This window comes from Corvus kubaryi, unplaced genomic scaffold (genome assembly GCF_017639235.1).
Source record: "Corvus kubaryi isolate FWS band 111438036 unplaced genomic scaffold, C.kubaryi_AGA036_p1.0 37260, whole genome shotgun sequence".
Lineage (NCBI taxonomy): Eukaryota > Metazoa > Chordata > Aves > Passeriformes > Corvidae > Corvus > Corvus kubaryi.
Window position 1 is genome coordinate 7,245,382 of NW_024581077.1, and position 21,736 is coordinate 7,267,117.

Genomic DNA, 21,736 nt, shown 5'->3' on the forward strand with positions numbered 1-21,736 from the left:
AAAAAAACCCAAAAAACAGAGAAAAGGGGAACATAGCACATCAGCAGAATGGTAAAGCCAAACCCAAATATTCTGCATACTCCAAACCTAAATAGCTCTTGTCTCAGTTGCTTATAGGGCAGAAGAGGAGTCATCTCTGCTGTGATGCAGAGAGACTTAAAGAGCTGTTCTGCAGGGGCCTATCCCAGGAGCTAAATCCCACTAATCCAAGGGCAGAGCCTTAAGATGCCATCCCTACAACTACTAGGTTAGATTGGAGTACAGCTCTGTACTGAGACAGTTCAGTGTGAGGCAGACTTGGACCTCTGCAAGACCTTCAAGAAACTAAGGGCTTGGGAGTTTGTAGGCCAAGCTGTGAAACCCTCAGGAGAGGAATGGCCCTTACCGAAAGGGACATAGGAAGCTTTTGACAAGGCACAGAGGATCCTGGAGCACCCACCCCGCTGGAATGGCCTGTGCACACAAGAAGTTGAAGGAGGTGGGCACCAAAGCAGGGGAAGCTGACCGTGCATTGCCTATCCTCGTGGTGGTGCCCACATGCAAGGACAACCACTGACACTGGAGAGAAGCTGCCCTGCTGTGGGTGGCTCCTTCTGGAGGTCTCCCTCCATCAGGCAGAGGACCTGTGTGTGTTTACAGCACACACTGCACTGCGGCGCTCTGCACGGTGTGTCCCGGTAGCTGACCATCCAGGATAAAAATACTTTTCCAGTAATGAACAGGTAAGCTGGAGTAAGGGGCCTGTTATTTTTAGAGCACAAACTTGCTGGGATCAGCAGTTTTCTAAGCCATGGGGTGATGGAGGGGAGATGCTATGGCTTTGCTATTTCTGTGCTTGGCTGTGAAAGGGGAAATTGTTATTCAAAAAAAAAAAACCTAAACAACCCTATGCCTCCTAGTATTCAACCAAAAATATTTTAAGCCAAGAGTGTACACACAGCTTTTGACCTGACAGTTATTTAGCAGTTCTTTATCTAAATTCAAATCATAATCCTCCTTTTCCCTAATTTTCTGATTATCTGTTTATCCACCTTTCAATTTGCCTGGTTTAAGAGACTCTGCTATGAGTTGTCCTTGAAAAATTTTCCCAGGAAATTTTAAAGCTGTATGCACATACGTGCATATCCCTAACTATATGAATATATGGGTCTAGATATGTGTGTCTTTGTCTTTGTATGAGCTCTGATTCACATTCACAACCCACTGAGGATTTTTGAGGGAAGCTGATGGCCTAGTGCATTTCACCTTTTTATCTTCTTACATGGGTGTTTTTCTGCGTGACTTTGAAATTACCTTTCTTAGGAACCAGAAGCACAGTGTACCCATAGGTTGTACTTACTGCTGCAAACAAAGCAGACTCATTCTTCACTGCCTGGTTTCAGAATACATTGCAAAGCATATTAAAATGGTCATGTAAGCATGCATTTACGGGTTATGGCACATCCAATACTGGCTGGACAATCTTCTGCGTGCTGAGGTGGCTTGCATGCTGTGTGTCCATGTGTCTGTGCATGGGTTTGGCTCCTCAGAGACTTGTGCCTTGAGAGCTGTTGTGCAGTTTGGGCTGACTCATCTGTACCTATGTGCACGGAACAAATACCTATGATGAAAGGCAAACATAATCTACTTTCCTTCCAGTGTCTGGTGATGCTCTGCCTGGCTTCCTGAAGAACTTGGTGCAGATCTACTTGCCTGTAAAACCATGTCATTTCTCCTGTGGTGTCCTAACAGCTTCTTCTGGGTGCTGTCAAGGCATGTCAGATTGCATCACTTTAACACTGGAAATTCATTCAAAACATTTTTCTGGGCTTGCTGGTGGTTGCTCCTTGGAATAATCCTACTTTGCTCTCCAGCACATTGCTCTGTCTTTAAAATTGGACTGCTTGGACCCTGGAACTGTGACCCCTTCTTTTCCAAAGCCTTTCCCCATGTGGCTGCCAGGTTAGCTGTGGGACGAATAAGCAGAGACCCTTCACTAGATCTTGGCCACAGGCTGGATTATGTGATCCTGCAAGAAGAATGTGAGACACCAAGAGCTCTGGTTAGATTCATTGACTTTGGAAAGCTTTCCTCAGCTTTCATAGGCCCTCTGAACCCTGGCTTCTGTGAGGTGGCTACACATTTAGGGGAAAACTGGAATAAAGCCATCTTCTCATGGATGTGCATCAATTATAAGCTGGATTCCATCATCCGTCATCCTGCATTTGCAAGGACTCTGCCCTCTCCAACCCAAGTTTTGTTTACAATAATGAAATATTTTAAGTGGGCTCATGTTGGCATCATTGCATCCAATGAGGATATTTGGATGTACACAGCCAAGGAGTTAGCAACAGTGCTCAGGAACCACGGGCTACCTGTAGGCATTGTTACATCTGTGCATAAGGGAGAAAAAGGCATTGAAGACACTTGGAACAAGATTAAAGAAGTTAATGACATCAAAAGTAAGTGCTTTGAGTCTCATTCCTTTTTAATTTTTTTTTTTTTTTTGCCAGGGCAGGACCAATGGACATACTTTAGAGAATGAAAACTCAAAGTGGTTTAAGTCAAGGAGAATTTTATCTCTGGTCTTAATGCAGACAGGGCTTCACATAAAAGAATGCTGGACATTTTGTATGTGATGAAGATAGAGCAAAATAATCTACTACACCCTGAAAGATTGGGTCCAGCTTATCTGAAAAAAGTAATATTTAGTAGATGGTTCTCTGTGCTTGGCTAGTGTAAAGAGGATTTCATACATAGGTTTTATATTAATGGTGATTTGTATTGTGGAATGTCAAAAATCAGTATCAATACCAAAAATCTCACTTTGATGCCATGTCCTGTGTTTCAGATCTTCCCACCAGACCTTGGCCCCATGGCATTTTGCAGGAAAAGGCACAGACTTTGGGGCAGTCAAGCATAAACCAGATGTTTAAACACAACACAGTGTCCAACCTAAAATCTGTATATTTGGTGACAGGGCAAGTGCGTGAGTGGTTGGGCACTGCTTACAGCTGTGTGGTGTCTCAGAGCACACAGAGGGAAAGCTCAAGTCTTGATCAATGACAACAACAGCCACAACTGCCCATCATGTTAACCTGTGCCTCATCACCATCAGAATTTCTCTCCATTCCTTCTCCTTTACAGCTCCAGAAGTTGTTAATACTCACAGCCTCCTTTACTAGGCATTACAGACCTCCAGAGGTTGAACAAAATGGGTGTGACTCAGCTTCCTCAGCATGTGACATCAGAATCTGACCTGATAGAGTAGTTCAGACAGCTCTTTTACTGGGGGGAGAGGGGGGGGGAAGGAGCTATTTTGTGTTGAAAACCCCAAACAGATTAATAACACTCTCCACTGTCCTTGTGTTCCAGTTATACTCCTGTGCATGCATTCTGTTCTCATCGGAGGGCAGGAACAGGCCGCCTTACTCACCAAAGCTCTGGAAATGGGACTAGCAGATGGAAGATACATCTTTGTTCCATATGACACTTTGCTGTACAGTCTTCCTTACCAAAACAACTCATTCAGTGTCTTTGATAATGACAACAAACTCCGGGAAGCTTATGATGCTGTGCTGACCATCACACTGGAGTCTGGAGAAAGGACTTTCTATGATGCGTTCAGACAAGCTAAAGAAAGTGGTGAAATAATCAGGGATTTGGAAGCCACACAGGTAAATATTCTTTCTCTTGGGATTTTCTGGGACCTGTCAATAGGAGACATAAGCAATGGTTATAGAGAAAGTACAGGGAAGAGCCAACCCAGCCTGGACACTTTCATTTTGAGAAAAATAAGGAGAAATTTGAGTAAGGTCTGCACTCATCTGGAAAGACCATTTTTCCCAGATGTTTGGCAGTATAACTCACTTGGTTCAACTGCAGGACCATGATGGGAATTCAAGAGAAAGGAACTGTCTCTGAGGCTCCCAGGTTTGGTTTGCTATATGCTAACTGCAATAGACTTGAATTGAAGAGGTATCTCTTAATGTGGATGAAGTCCATGGAGTTTGTAGGGAATCCAAATAAGAAGTCCATATGACTGAGAATTTGAGGGAATGAGACACACTAAAGAAATACTGGATGCTTCTAGAGGGAAATGTTGAAGACCACTGCTGTTTCATTCTTCTCAGCACTATCGTCAAAGTTATTCTTTGTCAGCACAATTGTCTGAAAGTCACTGGTAGCCTATTAAAAACCAAATCAGTTGTTACCTTGTGGACATTTACAAGAAGAATTGGAGAATCTTATACTGGTGAAGAGATACAGAATTCAACTGAGCTAATCTTCAAATCTCCCTATGACATTTCAAAAAATTAGAAGTACTTTTAAGGCATAAATTATCAGAGCTGCATGGAGCTACTTTAGAAGGAGATGAATCATGTCTTGAAAGCATTAATTTCTTTTCCTTCACTTCAGTGAGAGCCCAGGTTAACTATACTGAGTGTCAGGTTCTCACTGCAGATATCTACATATGATCAATTCATCCCACCACAAATGTCAGATTCTGTGGGTCCCAAGAGCACTCCTTATTTTTTCTCACAGGTGCATGGCTATAATCTCGCTTCACCTACCATGTGATTGCAAAAGTCACCATTTGTGTTAAAGGTTCCTAAATCAAGGCTGGCATGGAAGGGAGAAATGCAAACAGAAAATGCTCTGGTACCCCACAGAACAAGTTTGCTATGGCTCTGCTTTGGGATATTTGCATCTTTGGGATAAATAATATTCTGACAGAGAAGACCAATTCTTTGTGCATGACACTTTTCCTGTCTTGGTATGGAGTCTCTGACTTTGATCTTCTATTTGTAGAAGATGTTTTAGTGTAATGTTTTGAGGCAGAATAAATTCATGATAAATTTCAGCCAAACATCATGCTCAGAATCTTGCCTTTTACCAAAATAATGCAATTTTGCATGGTTTTAAAAATATTTTGAAGTTGCATTTTGGGAATCAACCATAAGAAAAGACAGATATTCAAAGTCATGCATATATTGGGTCTACCTTCAGCCTAAGATTCTTCAAACCCATTACTCTGTGAGCCTTAATGTTCTGGTGTCTCAGTATTTGAGTTTACAACTTAGCCAAGGGGACAATGTTTTTGCCATCAATCTCAAACTGAAGGTTAGGAGCAGTTTATCCTGACCTCAATTTCTCCTGTATTTTTAGGTTTCTCCACTCTTTGGAACAATCTATGATGCCATTTATTTCATGGCAATGGCTATGGACAATGCCCGGAGGAAAGGAGTCAAAGCCCCAGGAGCCAACATAGCTGAGCACACAAAAAACTTCAGTTTCCCTGGATTTACTCACTGGGTAGAGACAGACAGCTGTGGGAAAGGGCTGAACAACTATGTGATACTGGACACAGATGGTCATGCAAACCAGCTTTTCCCAACCCACCTGCTGGACATGTCTTCAGGCTCTGTGCGGTCCCTAGGCCAGGCCATCCACTTTCCTAATGAAGTTCCACCCAAACCAGACTCCAGCTGTTGGTTTGATCCAGATGTTCTCTGCACTGAAGGTAACAAAGAATAAACTAACCAAAAATAGGGTGAAGTGGCATTAAGTTCATGATTCTCATTTCTTTCATCTTTTCTTTCACTCCAAGTGGTTACCCCTTTAAATTAGAACTCCCCAACCAGAAAAGTCTAAATTCAAGAATCTAATATTAAAATGCCCAATCATCATGCTGTTTGTAATGGGAGTCCTGTGCAGGGGTAACACCATTGATCCACAATACTCTCTTATTGCTTGTTAGGTCATGGAATAATAGAATCATTACAGTTGGAAAAGACCTCTAGGATCATCGAATCCAACCCTTATCTTAACACTGCCAGGCCCACCACTAAGCCATGGCCCTAAACACCACAACTACACACTTTTTTCAACAATTCCAGGGCCATAAATCCCACTAATCCCCATGGCCAATAAGGTTGTTGCTACTGTTATGTGCTTGAAAGGATTTTCTGGGTCTAACACTCAACATCTGCCAATTTTAATAGCAACTATTACATAACAGAGGCTCCACCCAGCACTGTTTCCATCCTTCTGGGGCATGGGGCACTAAGAGGATTTGCCTTGAAGACAGCCTGAGAGAGCTGCACAGCAGCAGATGCTCTCAGCATCCTGCCTGTTAACCCCTGCTTCTTTATCCAGGTAGCAACGAGGTGTGAAGGACCATCAGAGCTCACCTCATTGAGAAAAAAGGATAATCGTTACTCAAAATGATTTGAGTTACTGTAGATGACAGAGATAGTAATTGAAAGCTTGGGGGCAGAGATATCTGTGCTGCTTCCTAGGTTCAAGAGTCTGGGCACTGGGTTTACTTATTGTTTTTAATTTGAGGCAACTGTGGTGCAGTTTTAAAGTTCACAGGGAAACCAAAATGCCAGGGTAGGGTACTTAATCTCCTCTTGACATATTTACTTACAATACTAAGCATTTGCACCTATTGACCCAGGATATGACTTAAACAGATGAAATTAACCACATCTATGAAATATTTCATTCAGTAGCTGAGAAAACTCTTCCCCTTGCCTTAGCCATAACTGAGCTGACACATGAATCGGTGTCACTCTATGAAAACTTGGATGTATACTGATCTTACAGCAACTGGCAAGCAGTAGAAGAGGTAAGTATAATACTGTCATATATCTAATTTTGCATTGCCCCTAGGAACAACATAGCGATTTAGCGTCTCATTGCAGTCTATGGAAAAATTCCACTGATTTTAGAGAGATCAGATTTTATGTTCATGCCTTTACAAAAGCAGAAAGCTCTGGGCATCTGTCAATAAAACAGTAATTTATTATGATTGCTAGAATTTCAGAGACTGAACTTTATGGCTAGAATTAAATACAAGCCTCACTCTAGCTTTTGTATGAAGTTAGGCTTGGAGGGTGGTTGGATGTGAAGTTGTCAGGCTGCTGTAGTTCCTAACTCCAGGTTCACCAGGAGCAGGGCTGAGCTGGTGTTCCCAGTACACGAACACACACACACTGCAGACATAGCCAGTCGCTGACAGCGTAACACATACAGGAGAGTTATATCTTTACAGACACCACTACCCACAACCAGCACTGCTGGGACATGGACATCAGAAATGGCCTGATCCTGCTCTCGTGCACCTCATTATTAGGCTCCAGTCTTGTTACCAGATCTCACAGCCTCAACTCCTGCAGACTCACAAATGCATCCTCTGACGGATGGTCCAAACCCAAATTCCGCCACAGCCAGCTCTCAAACCCTTCGGTCTCTGCAGGAGCTGATTCCAGACTTGTGATCTCTCATGGGCTGAAGGCTCCAGGACTTACCTTCCCTGTTAGTTAGGTTAATGGTGAGTCTGTAAACATCATATGCAGTCAGAGAGCACTGTTACCTGGGGAAAAAGTAGTAGGGATTCAGAGGTAGGAATGACTGCACTGATCAAGTGCAGGGTTTGCCTGGAAAAAATGCACAACATAGCTATGCATCAGCATCCTCTCACATACTTGAGCATTCCTGACCCATTCTACCTCTCCCTGTTTACCCTTTCCCCTAAAGAACCTGTAAGAAGTTTTCCCCACAGTTCCCTTTAGCATCCCCTAATGACTTTAACACAATCCCATAAGTTCCCTCAAGTATGCTGTAAGTTTGGTCTCTCTCATAAGCTCATAATCAGCTTACTTTCTCTTCTGGTTAGTTGTAAAGTATAGTATGGCTTGGGAGGGACCTTTCAAGGCCATCTATTCCAATTCCACACTAGACCAAGTTGCTTAAAGCCCCAGGGAGCCTGATTTTGAACACTGCCAGCAATGGGGCAGACGCAGCTTCCGTTGGCAACCTCTTCCTGTGTCAATCAGGGACAAGAGCCCTAGACTGAAGCAGTAAAATTTCAGCTAAAATGATCTGTCTTTTCCTGAAATGAATACCAATTTTCAAAAATGCCTTCAACTTTTACTGGAAAGCTCTAAGTCTCAGTGCTTGCAGATAGGTGCAAGTGTGACACAGTCATGAACCTTTTGTCAACCCAAATTTCTCCATATTTGTGTGTATAGACCTCTGGATACAAGCAGAATAAAATAGAAAAATCAGAAAACAGAAGAGACAGACACAGCAAACAGTTCCTACTGGAATTTAGCTCATGCAATCATGTCAGCTTCCAAACACACTCATCAGCAAAGTATCTGTCTCCAGTACTTTCTGTTGATAAATGTGTTGAGGAGAACATCAACCTTCTGCTGCTCATCCTCTTCTTCTCTTTTCAGCATTAGAAATATGCAGCAGAGAATGAAAAATCCCAGATGGGCCAGTGACTCACACAGGCTGTCAGTTTGGTACCACATGATAAAGATTTTTCAGCATTTCAATCCTTCAAGAGAAAAGGGTCAAATGTTAAAAAGTTATGAACTTTACAGAAGCTTCCTCTAAAACTTAATACTTCCCTGTGAGTCTATTTATTTATTTGAAGAAAAACTATTTTTCCACTGATCTAGGGCTCTAGATCTGGTTTAGAAAAAAAAGGGCATGGAAATGAATAATTAGCATAGTTGAAGTCTCATGTAAACCAAGTTAGCAAGTATTTGTGTATTCACAAATGAACATTGCAAAAAAATTGTCTTCCAGCATTCTCCTGGCTGAATATTTGACTTTGTAATCCGATGGCCTGATATTGATATTTTTAATATTATTGCCTAAATCAAAATGATTTTCTGATTCACTGATTCTTTTCCCATCTCCGCACAGGGATTGAGCCTTCAGTCATTATGCTGGGAGTAATGCTGTTATTTGTCCTGGTGTTGTGTGCTGTGGGCCTGGCTTCTCTCATCAGGTGAGAATGGAGTTGGTGACACTTTTAGCTTCTTGTGCTTTAGCCAGCAGTTTAGACTATGCACACATAGAAGGTCTGATTTTGCTCTTGGCTCTCCAGCCACATATCTCTTCACATTTGTGGTGTGTTGGCCCTGGCTGCATGCCAGGCATCCACCAAAGCCACTCTATCTCTCCCTTTTTCCTGGACAGGGAGAGAAAATACAACAAAAGGCTCATGGGTCAAGATGGGGTCAGGAAGAGATCATTCACCAATTACTACAACAGCCAAAATGGACTTGTTGTGGGAAAATTAAATTTATTGCCAATCAAATCAGAGTAAGATAATGAGAAATAAAATAAAATCTTACAAACACCTTCTTCCCATCTCTCCCTTCTTCCCAAGCTTAACTTACTCCCAGATTCTCTACTTCCTCTCCAGTAGTGATATAGGGGCCAGGGAATGGGGACTGCAGTCAGTTCATCACACATTGCTTCTGCTGCTCCTTCCTCCTGATGGGAAGGGCTCCTCACACCCTTCCCCTGCTCCAGCAGTCTGTTGCTGGATGTTTCTGAAGCATTAGGAAGCTGGTTATCACTTTGGAAGTGCAAAGGATGACATATAAACTAAAGACAGGAATCTGTTATGAGAACATGAGGGTTGAAACCAAGCCTTTTTCTTACTCCAGATCATCCTTGCCTGGATTTCTGTCCTTAATATAATCATGTTTCCTATGAAACATGTGAGGCTGACCCTCTGTATTTTCTCCATGTACTAAAGAGAAAGAAAATACCTCTGGAGAGAATTTGGAGCAATTATTTATCATACATCTTTATTATCAAGTTGATTCACTCCCTGTTTTGAGCTGGGATTCAGCTCCCTGGTCATTCCCATTATATGTGTATTGGTCTGGGCATGGGATCTTTGGAAAAAATGCAATAGTCTTCCAGGGAAGGAATACTTTCCAATAATTACATGTCACGTCTATGTCCCAACTCTATATCCAAGGTAGAAATGTGCCAGAATGGATTGGTTGGTCCAGGAGCTATGGATTGCTATTGGTAAGGTCACTATAGCCCCCTGGAGTAGTTTGTATCTAGTTATTGATGTCCACATGACTGCAGCTGGAGTGAAAATAGAATGAAATTAGAAGGCATATTTACTCAGCAGTAATGAGTTCAGCAGTCCCTTCTCGGGACCCACTTCAACAGGTCCATGACCTTTTTAAGTCAGGGGCCCCAGAGGTGGATCCAGCACTGCAGGCAGGGTCTAATAGTACAGGGAAGCCAGATGTGAGGAATTCAGGGGTGTTGTGAACTGGCTACCTACCTAAAGACTCTCCAACTCATGCAGGCAGAGTATCTTGAACAACCAACTTCTCAGGGGTCCGAACAAGATAATACTGTTAAGCAGAGCAGAGTTCCTAGACTGTTCTGTCCAGCTTTGCCTCTCAAATAATTCCAACATGTTTTGTCTCCACTCCTGAACTATCCCTCCAAACTCAGATATAAGGCCTCCCAGCAAGCAACACCCCAAACAGCTCCCACACTTTCAGCACACAGCTGCTTCTGATAGAACTGCAGACACTGAGGAGGTTGCCTCCATCCGCTCACACTTTGAAACCCTGCTCTGTTCCCTGGCCACCAGCCTCTACAATTAAGTAAATGACAGACAATATTTCTGCCAACTCTATTTGTAAGCTCTTCCACAAGCACCAGGCTGTGCTTGGGAAGGCTTGGTCATGAGTAAAGATGCGTGGACATCTGCAAGGGAAGTAAAAGTCCAGCATGACTCAGACAATGATTTATATTAGGGAGGGGCATGTCTGGAACTAATAAAACCTGGTTTTGTTTCCTAATAGAGAATGATTTGTGATATGACAAATAAAAGCAGGCAAAATAAAATATGCATTGCATACACATCCAATTAATATTTGTAAGCAGATTAAATCCAGTTGTCTATTTGTGATGAGATCCTTTGAGATGATAGCTTTTGTTGTCTGTGAAATGAACAACTCTTGACTGAGGGAATTTGAGTCCGAGCCAAGGCACTGTGATTTGTCCACTGCTTTCACCAACATCCATCCCCCCTCCCACACCATTTTTGACCTTAAAGATCATCTAGTTCCAACCCCTCTGCCATGGGCAAGGACACCTTCAACTAGACCAGGTTGCTCAGAGTCCCATCCAACATGGCTTTGAACACTTCAAGGGATGGGGCTGTCACAGCTTCTCTGGGTAACCTGTGACAGAGTCTTAGCACCTTCACAGAAAAGAATTTCTTCCCAATATCTAATCTAAGCCTGCACTCTTTCAGCTGGAAGCCATTCCCCCTTGTCCCATCACTCCATGCCCCTGTCATAAGTCCCTCTCCAGCTCTCTGTAGCCCCTGTCCTTAGGCACTGGAAGGTGCTCTAAGGAATCCCCGAAGCCTTCTCTTCTCCAGGCTGAACAACCCCAGCTCTCTCAGCCTGTCTCCACAGCAGAAGGGCTCCAGCCCCCGATCATCTTCATGGCCTTCTCAGGACCCGCTCCAACAGGTCCATGACCTTTGTAAGTCAGGGGCCCCAGAGGTGGATCCAGCACTGCAGGCAGGGTCTAATAGTGCAGGGAAGCCAGATGTGAGGAATTCAGAGGTGTTGTGAACTGGCTACCTACCTAAAATTGATAACCGTGACTCTCCAACTCATGCAGGCAGAGTATCTTGAACAACCAGCTTTTCAGGGGTCCAAACAAGATAATACTGACCTTGGATGACCTCATCTTCATCAACCCAGAGCTACACAGAAAGGTGAGTCCTTCAACTCGTGAAAGGAATCTGGTGGAACACTAAAAAAGATTTGCTGTGTGGTATTTTCATACTCATGAAGCTCTGGAAAGGTCATTTCACTTTTTCATGTCATTTTCCCCGCGTATCAGAAAACTTCCCATATGCTGAGTGGCTTTGAGTTTCAGATTAGATGTCAGAGCTTTTATGATGATGTAAACTAGTAGCCTGGATTGTGTTTCTTCTAGGTGCTAGGGCTTATTCCTTGTTCTTGAGGTTGGATGGTGCACCGTAGGACATGTCCATATAGATAAACCGTATTACCCTCTAAAACAAAGTGTCTGCATTCAAATATATTGGGAAATGTTCCTGGCCCACTCTGGCTGCTACCCAGAGCTGATGATGCACTGGGGGACAATCCCATGATTTCCTTACCCAGAAGTCTGTGCTGCAAGGCAGAGCTGGAGTGGAGGTTTACACCCAAAGGTGGTAGCTGTCTTGCACCTGTTTCCTTGTCTTCCAGAGGCTAACCTTGGACAGTCTGACTGATGCAAACAGCATAGCAGTCAAGAGCAGAAGCCTGAAATCCATAACCCGCTCCGGTTCCCTGAAAAGCACAGTTGCCACCCATGAAACCTCCAATGTGGCCTTGTATGAGGTAGGTAGGGACCTTGTGTAGCCTTCTCCCGCTGCTTCTGTTCACTGCACTGCTCAAGGGGGAAAAGTTTTTGGCTGCAGTACTGTAGGTCCCAGGATGGAGATACTGTGAACACACCCTAAGTATGAAAATAAATTACTCCCAAGTATGGACAAAGCAGTGTTTAAAGTGACTCTGCTCCAACCCTCACACTGACACTTGGAGTCATGTGGGATGGTGATATTCAACATCCATATGTAACATTGCCGGGTCTGGTCGCTGTTAAGGAAGTCACCACCTAAAGGCACCATGACAAACCTTTCTTGCAAGACAGTCTTTAGCTGGTGACATCTCTAAAAAGGAATTTTCTTGCAAGACAGGATCCAAATACACAAATGGAAGCTCAAATTCCCGTTTGTGGCAATAGGACTGTATGGAGCTTAAACAGAGGCAACGGCCAAGAAAATTCACCCCATCCATTGGCTATTTCCTGAAAATGCAGCTTTTTGAAAAAAATGGCGTGGTAACTTCTCCTGAAGAGGAGGAAAATAAATTGGATTTATCATTAATGCCAGAGAAATTCTGGCCAGTTATTTTCCTTTTTAATAAATTTATTATTGTTCATCAAATACTAACACACTTTCCAGGCATGAAATTCTGATCCAGGTGAAGGTCCTGCCTCACTCCTTTTTTTGAGGATTTGCTGTGGATATTCTTATTTGGGTTCAGTATATAAAGAATCTATTGCCACGGACATTAAAAATCCCCAGCCACTTTCAAAATCAAGGATCTGAAATTCAGATCTGGATCCCAATGCTAGCTGTTGCTCAGAGATTTGCTTTGACAGTCACCTGTATTGGGATTAGGGGCCTGGAACATCTCTCTTTAGAGGAAAGGTTGAGGAAGTTGGGCCTTCTCAGCCTCAAGAAGAGACAACTGAGAGGGCACGTAATTGATGTCTATAAATATCTGAAGGGAGAGTGTCAAGAGGCTCTTCTCAGTGGTGCTGAGCAATAGGACAAGAGGCAAAAGGCAGAAACTGATGTACAGGAAGTTCCACCTGAATGTGAAGAATAACTTCTTGCTATGTGGGTGGCCAAACACTGGAAAAGATTGTCTAGAAAGGGTGTGGAGACTCCCTCACTGGAGATATTCAAGAAGTGTCTGGACACAATCCTGTGCTATGTGCTCTAGGATGACCTTGCTTAAGCAGGGAGGTTGGACCAGATGGTCCATCACTGGTTTCTTCCAACCTTAACTGTTCTCTGATTCTGTGATTGTGGACAGGGAGACTGGGTGTGGCTGAAAAAATTTGAGATGGGAGAAGTTCACAATCTGCGGCAAAGCTCCACCAACATCTTAAGGAAGGTAGGAATAGAGGATGATGACGTAGAAGGAAGGTTTCTCGGGGGATGTTTGTGATTTCAGGGTGTTTTTGTTGTCTTTGTCTCATGTTTATCCATTAAATCACACATTGTGGTTGTTAATGAGTCTTGTCTGGTGAAATGTGGTAGAATGGACCATGCAAGACTGCATCTGACAAATTTACCATAGATCCACGTCAGAGTCAGCAGCTTGTAAAACCCACCCTGGACCTGCCACTTCAAAGCTGGTGCGGTGTTAAATGTACAATGAATCCTTCATGTGACCTTGCCTGCAAAGGCAGAGTGGTTTGGGGAGCTCATCCCTGCACAGCGTGAGGCACTGGTAGATATTTTCATGTATTATATGTTGACAGTGCGACACAGACACAGTCGTGCGTTTCTCTGGGGTTTGCTTTGTGTTTCCATCTAAGATGCCTCTCAGAAGCTTAATTTTAGTCTTCAATTTCATTATTACAAATGACAAGAAAACATACTTGTTTTCCATATTCAAGGCCATTAGTTGTTGACAGCTATTGCTAACACAGCAGTGGCATTTTTATGCATGTAAAAGCAACAAATTTACCAGGGCATGTCTCCAAAGGCACCATTGATGGATGACTTTGGACTCTCTAGGTACGGTACTGCTTTCCAGTTCAGAGCAAGATCCACATGCTGAACTCAATCTACGTCAGCAAAGCCATTTTGGCCTAGTGAAAGATTCAATCCAGTTTGTCTAAACAAAACACAAATTTCTGTTTAATTTGCTTTTGCTATCTTGCTTTGTCTTAATGGATAGACAAAGGAAAGCAAAGCTTGAAAAGAGTGTTGAGTAGCCAAAAATAAGCACCAAATAGATTTTTTGCTTCACCATCCTTCTATGGAAGGCTGTTTGGGAGTACAAATGTGATAAGGGCATCTAGTGATATCAAGAAGTTACTAAGCAGATGTCTGGCTGACCTGGTCTCACTGAGATTCACTGTCTTGTTTCAGATGAAAGATCTGCGTCATGAAAATGTGAATCTGTTCCTGGGCTTTTTCTCTGACTGTGGCATTTTTGCCATAGTGACGGAGTACTGCTCACGAGGCAGCCTGGAGGACTTGCTGAGAAATGAGGATATGAAACTGGACTGGATGTTCAAGTCCTCTCTTGTGATGGATCTAATTAAAGTAAATCCATTGCTTCTGCTGAGGCATGATCTGCATGGGACTTTTATGATGACTAAGCTATTTCAATCAGAACTTTGGGATTTTTATAATAACACCGGGAAAACAAACATGAATGTAATTGTATCAGTCTTTAATGGATACCTCTTATCCTTATTTTGTTGCCATCTGAGAGAAGCACCATTTAGGGCAATAGAACTACAACCACACAGCAGGACAAGAGGTTAAAACTACACATAAGGCTGCAACTGTTCACCTAGAGCAATAGAAGTTTGTGACAAGTTCATTCTTTGCAAAGGCCCTTTCTTGTCGTAAATCAGAAATGCATCCACCATAGAACCAAAGAGCATCCATCTCCTGCCACAGGATGGCTGCACATACGGTGCCTTTAGCAGTGTTCACATTTCCAGTCATGTCCCACGTTTTCACACCTTACTAGTGAACTACTAATTTGGGACAGGTAGATTCCAGAGGGTAGACTGCCAGAACCATTCTTTCAGTCTGTGGTCCACCTTCTGAACCTCCTTGAAGGAGCTGGGATGGGGCAGCCAGCTCTTCATGACATCCTTTGACCTAACTATTTGGTAACACTTGTGTCCACTTTCTTATCCTTGTCTAAAAGCAGAACTTCTGGGTGCAGTGAAACATAGGGCTACAGAGGGAGGCATCTGACTCTTCCTAAAGTTGTCAGACCTTTCCAATATTACTTTAGGGTGCAGATAAACCTATTTCATATTCCTAATCCATTTTTGAACCTCTCCCATAGTTTATTGTTTCGATCATTACTGCATTTGACATAGAGTCAATCCTGCATCTGATGCCATCTAAGGTGACATATTGTCTTGGTGTCTCTGAGTGTTGATGGATAAGATAATTCTTAAGGATCAACCTGGATTTTTTTCTGTTTCATAGGGAATCAGATATTTGCATCACCAAGATTTCGCCCATGGACGTCTCAAGTCTCGTAACTGTGTTGTGGATGGCCGGTTTGTCCTAAAGATCACTGACTATGGTTATAACGAGATCTTAGAGGCACAGAAATGCCCCTATATTCAGCCTGCCCCAGAAGGTGGGTGTGATGAGGAATTTATTTTTTTTTTAAATATTTGTCCATTGATTTAACAGATATTTTCCCCAATATAACTTCAGGCCAGTGGTCACGCAAGGATTTACATGCTCAATCCCACTGCATGTGTTTTCCTCTATACCATCATGCATTGTTATAAGAAAGGGTAAACAAAGGTTTTTTTCAGGCTACCTGAAAGTGAAACAAATAGCAGAGCAACATGGTAAAAAAACCATCTTTTACTGTAAGCAGTGACAGAACTTCAGCTTGTCACAGTTGGAGAAGGACTGAATTGTCCCTGAAATCTAATCAGTACTGAATCTCTGTGACCAGTAGAATTGGCTTTGCATCCTTAGACCCAACACTGTAGTTGGAGTTTTATGCTAACCCAAATGCAAAGACACTTTTTTTGTTAAAATAAGTCATCCAAAACACAAAATGCTGTAGGTCTCTTTGAAATAGGTCCTCTACATGCCAATCACCAAAGGCTGCTACTTGAGATTCCCACCACTTAGGAGCAGTGTCTCATGGATCAGGTTTGGAGACTTTGACAGGATTTCTTTCACTTGGCCATTGCCTCGGGGTTCCTGTGGTATCCCAGCTTATTTTTGAAACCTGGCTTCAAGTAGTATGTAGTGTTTTAATCCATCAGTCATGGGATTTGATGCCTTCACTTTTCCAGTGTCTCAGACAGGGCAGTTGTCTGACAGAAGACTTTCTTCTCCTCCCTTACAGAAGATAAATACATTTGCAGTGGCAGAAATGTTCCATATTCCCATTACTCAGAATGCACAGTTACCAGGGTAACAATATCACAGTTTGAAGATTCACAGTTCTTGATAAGGCTGGATATGTTTTACAACTGTGTCTTTTGTCTCTTGAACTATTGGATTATAAAGACTGTACGCCAGATTGTCACAAACTGCTTTTACAGAAACTACTTTCATTTAAAAAGAACTACAGAAAATATGTTGTTAATTGTGGCTTTGTAAAAGAGCAACAACAGTAAAAATAAATTCAAGATTTGGTGCCAACATTTTTTCTCAGGAACATTTTCAGTCAAAAAAAAGGTGTTAAAGCTTCTGGCAGTGGTGAGTGAGATGACTTCTTATGTTGAAGTTCATGGCTGGTATTATATGATACAAATTGTTGGTATGGCAACTTTTTTTAAAAAAAAACACAGAGTAAAACTTGGAAAATTCTTTTTTTTGTTGTTGGCATGGAAGTTTAGTATTTCTAACACATCACTAGAAATAAAAGATTTGATCCAGTAAATAATGAAGTATTTTCCAACATTTCCTCAAATGACTGGAATAAGGTATTCATTTAAGCACTTATTCGCAACAGTCTGAGTTCAAATATGAGAAATGTGATGCTCTGGAATTTTTTTAGAATTGCTCTGGACAGCTCCTGAGTTACTGAGGGACCCAGACATGTGCAGAAAAGGCACATTCAAAGGGGACATTTACAGCTTTGCAATCATCCTACAAGAAGTGTTTGCTCGGGGTCCACCTTATTGCACATCACAACTCTCAGCCGAAGGTAGGCAACTATTACAATATATTTTTAAGGCTTTGTGCAGAGCACTCATAAGAGATCTGGCCAAGTCCCCTTATTAATAAGGCAATCATATATTAGTCTCATGACCTTTCTCAGTGGCAGAAGTCTGTTTTCAACAAAACATTTGTAATAAACATCAATGTGTAGTTCTCACCACAGCCTTGGTACACGCCTCATCAATGCTTTCACTGAGACTGGGGCTCTGGGTGCCCACCAGGATGCTTCAGACCACTGCAGCACCTCCAGTTCCCTGTACAAACTCTGACTTTTCATCATAGTATGGGGTGAAATCTAATGGCAGAATTTCCCGTAGCTTAGAAACTCCTTTGCTTCCCACTCATCTGCCCTTTTTTGTGCATCATGGGGGCTAAAGTTTTTTGAGCTGGACCCCTTGCCAGCATCCTATTTTGTTCATCTGCCCATCTATTTTTCCTTAATCCTTTCCTTTTTTTTAAAGAAACTCTCTCTCCAACAGAGGTCGAAGTGATGCATCATTTTGCTCATATATATCAGAAACAGTAAACAGGTGAACTCCTTAGGAGCTGCTCATGGTGCAACCATGTTGTACATCCATGGGAAGAACAAACTCACTGCAGTCAGGGTCAGGTCACAAGCACTTGAACAGGGAGGGAGTGACAGCAATCTACAATCAGCTGATTTCATTGACAGCCCATTCTCAACATGTTTTAATCTGGACAATCACCAAGTGGGGTATGACAATTCAGTATCTGCCAGGTCAACTGGAAAAATGGGGCGCTGGCCTTTCTGTGCCTGAAGATGCTGTCACAATGCAATGACAATGATGTTAATGATGTATCCTGTAAATCCTCTGTATCCTCTGTAAATCAGAGCTGGACCTATGATGTAGACCATGATGCAATTAGCAGGTTTCCCCCACCTTGTCAACCTGCAGAACCTCCAGCAAATGTTGAACACAGCTTAGTCCTGTTTTCTAACCTGATAAAATAATGAATTTCTAGCCATTGTGTCTCAATCCTAAAGAGCTTTCACTTTTGGTGTGAACTTTAAAACAGTCTGGGGAAGGCATTTTCCTTTGGCTGCCCCTGGAAGTATTGGGGCCAGATGTTTTGATTAGTTCATTTGGCGGAGTCTGGTGGGACGAGCCAAAGATCTTTAAAGTAAACTGTCAATGCTGAAAAGCTTTGGATACTCACAGCAACAGCAGGACTCCTGCCAGAGAAAGAGGTTTTCATGCTGTTTGACTGCTCTGCACTGAGCAAAATAAGACTTTCAAGTACAATAACTTTGGTGGGTGTTAAAGGACTGACTTCTCAGGGTTTGAAAACCCAAGCCCAGTTCCTTACAAGCCTCATTTCTAGGAAGGGAGCTCTAGACAGGAAGTAATTTCCCAGACATTGTTTTGAACTCAAACTCTCCCCCTCAACATACTTCCCACTGTCTCCACTCCCATCAGCCTCCTACGTCCTGGTTCCCAGTTCACGATGAAGCGTCAGAGGCTCATATCCTTCCTGTCTGGGCTCAGCCATAAACCTCTGCTCTCTTAGAAGACTGTAGGTCCTAGTGGAGAGAGTCAGAGGCAATTTCATTAAATACAAGCCTGCAGGCTCAGACATCCATCTGTCACACATCCTTCCCCCATCCAGCCACTTTATTACTCATAACCTAGTTCTCCAGGGACAAGAAGGCAGATGAATCTTCTTTAAATCCGTCATGAGACTCCTGACAGAGAAAAGCAGAAACCTCCAGCTTCATTTGGCACAGGCAGTGCATGCTAAGGAGTAAGAGTGACAGCTGAAGATGCAAGCTAGGGACACATGAAAAGCTCCATGTCCTTTGCCCTTATCAAGGCCCTCCATCTTACAGTGTGCTTCCTATTCTTCTCTTTGCCATAGAAATTATAAAGAAAGTGAAGAAGCCCCCTCCCCTGTGCCGCCCAAACATAGCTCCTGAGGTAGCCCCCCTGACATGTCTCCAGGTAATGAAGCAATGCTGGGCTGAAGCCCCTGAACGACGTCCAACATTTGAGGAGGTATTTCATAAGGTCAGTGAATAAAGCAGCTGGTGTAATTCCTTTGTTTGTTCTTGGCAGGGGCGTGTTTTGTTGTTTGAGGTTTTTTTTGCTTTAACTGAGTTATTAAAGAAGGAAAAAGTTACTTGTCCTGACTTAGGAGTGGTGAAGCAGCCTGGACATGGGCTTGATGTCTTCACATTTGCAGTGTACCTGCATAGTTGGTCTCATGGACATGAAATATTTGTAAATTTTGCACCTTCCGATCAATTTTTTTTTAATCTTCTGAACATTTAAATGGTGACTATAAGGAAAATTCGCCAAAGACTGTTAAAGACAAAGATATAACATTTGTCATAGGAGGTCTCTCAATTCCAGGTTGGTGGAAGCTTGGAGAGTATCCCAGGGAAATATGGGTGTGCCTGAGGCCTATTTAAACAGCTTTCCCAGATATCTGTTACTGGCCAGTCTCGTGGACAGGTACTGGCAAAATAACCCCCCTTTTTGATCAAGCAGTGAAGTTTCTGTGTTCTTATAAGGTCATAGAATCACAGACTCACTAAGGTTGGAAAAGACCTTTAAGATCATCAATCATCAACCCAGTACCACCACCATGTTCACTGTTAAACCATGTCCCCAAGTGCCACATCCACATGTTTCTTGAACACTACCAGGGATTGTCACTCCACCATTTCCCTGAGCAGTCTGTTCCAATGCTTTACAAACCCTTCCTGTGAAAAAAATTCTCAGTATCCAAGTTAAACCTTCCCTGACACAACTTCAGGGCATTTCCTCAAACCAGGTGAACAAATAGCCGTAACTTTTACCTTTTGGTTCTATGAAGCTGCGAAGAGTTTTAGATCCAGTGACTCCACTGTTGGCAGCCTCTAAAGCCACAAAGTATCCAAAAGTTCAGAGCCTCAACTTTAGGTCAGGAAGAGAAAGCACAACTCAATGAAGAATTGGGAATGGAGGTGGCAGTTCACATACATGTCAGTGTGCAAAGATGGATTTAAGTCTGGTAACATGTAAACAGGTTGTAAGTGTTGCTAACACCATGAAATTTGTGCCTCTGAATGTTAAGTTTTGCAAGATACCCTAAAGGCTGTTCATGGGGTAAGGGGGGTTGCAAACGTGCAGCATGACAAGACTCCATAGCCATGTACCTGTTGCCAACTAGTGCAAGGTGATGTTTCACCTAAATCTCACTGTTTGATGCAAATTCACCTTCTTATTCACCTTTTTCCTTTATCTTTGAATTCTTGCCATTGATAAAGCCAGTCTTTAGCACTGACCCTTCAAAATAAATGTCTGCTTTTTGTTCCTTTCCAAGCTCGGAGTGCTGCAGTGGTGTAATGAGACAGACAAATAACTCTCCAGTTTGATTTTCCAGTTCAAAACCATCAACAAAGGGAAAAAGACCAATATCATTGACTCAATGCTCAGGATGCTTGAGCAGTACTCAAGCAACCTGGAAGATTTAATCAGCGAGCGGACTGAGGAGCTAGAGGTTGAAAAACAGAAGACAGAAAAACTGCTGTCACAAATGCTTCCACCGTAAGTACTGGCACTTCAGGTGGTAAAAAGTCCCCAACCAAACCAAAATATCCCAAACCAAATAACCCACAGCTACTCTGGACAACACTCTTCCCCAGAAGTGAGCAATATTGTAGACCTGACCATCAATTTTGGCAAGCACCTTCAAAGCAAAGAAAGACACTTTAATCAATGCTCATTACAGCCATATAGGACTTTCTATTTAGAGGAAGATGTGAACACAGAAAAACAGGAGTCTGAGCTCTTGGGCATGCACTAGACAAGGATTTGTTCCCTGCCATCTTTGCTTGTGTTGCTATTTCAGATCAGTAGCAGAAGCCCTCAAGACTGGTGGCACTGTGGAGCCAGAGTATTTTGACCAGGTGACCATCTACTTCAGTGACATTGTGGGCTTCACATCCATTTCAGCCCTCAGTGAACCCATTGAGGTAGTTGACCTTCTGAATGACCTTTACTCACTGTTTGACGCTGTTCTTGGAAACCATGATGTTTACAAGGTGAGGAGTAATTTTATTCTGTGTTTTCTTTCTATCCTTTTTGATTTATATATTTATTTCTTAATGTAATGGTGTTTTCTAGGTGGAGACAATTGGTGATGCCTACATGGTTGCTTCAGGGCTCCCAAAACGGAATGGAAACAAGCACGCAGCTGAAATAGCCAACATGTCCTTGGACATCCTCAGCTCCGTTGGAACATTCAAAATGAGGCACATGCCAGACATTCCCCTCAGGATACGCATCGGGCTGCACACAGGTAGGCAGCAGCACCTGCCTGCACCTGGACATCAGAGAACTCCTTTTCAACTGCATTTCCAACTTTGAACGCTTTCTTCATGCCTGATCCCCAAAAACCACTCTTACA

At 42.7% G+C, this 21,736-nt stretch overlaps 1 protein-coding gene across 4 annotated transcripts in view; it reads left to right on the plus strand.

Moving 5' to 3' along the window:
• The first annotated feature begins 237 nt into the window (after nt 1–237).
• GUCY2F (guanylate cyclase 2F, retinal) overlaps nt 238–21,736 on the plus strand; it is a 42,406-nt gene continuing 20,907 nt past the window's right edge. For 3 of the 4 annotated variants that reach the window (XM_042024228.1, XM_042024227.1, XM_042024229.1), the window contains exons 1-15: nt 238–722; nt 1,639–2,441; nt 3,355–3,656; nt 5,149–5,503; nt 8,707–8,791; nt 11,464–11,560; nt 12,060–12,194; nt 13,461–13,541; nt 14,528–14,704; nt 15,614–15,770; nt 17,160–17,309; nt 19,202–19,350; nt 20,711–20,874; nt 21,179–21,371; nt 21,454–21,628. In XM_042024228.1, the coding sequence (XP_041880162.1) occupies nt 1,703–2,441; nt 3,355–3,656; nt 5,149–5,503; nt 8,707–8,791; nt 11,464–11,560; nt 12,060–12,194; nt 13,461–13,541; nt 14,528–14,704; nt 15,614–15,770; nt 17,160–17,309; nt 19,202–19,350; nt 20,711–20,874; nt 21,179–21,371; nt 21,454–21,628 (2,959 nt within the window). In that variant the 5' untranslated portion in view covers nt 238–722; nt 1,639–1,702. The remainder of the gene's footprint in view (nt 723–1,638; nt 2,442–3,354; nt 3,657–5,148; nt 5,504–8,706; nt 8,792–11,463; nt 11,561–12,059; nt 12,195–13,460; nt 13,542–14,527; nt 14,705–15,613; nt 15,771–17,159; nt 17,310–19,201; nt 19,351–20,710; nt 20,875–21,178; nt 21,372–21,453; nt 21,629–21,736) is intronic. The other variant, XM_042024226.1, reaches the window with a different exon arrangement.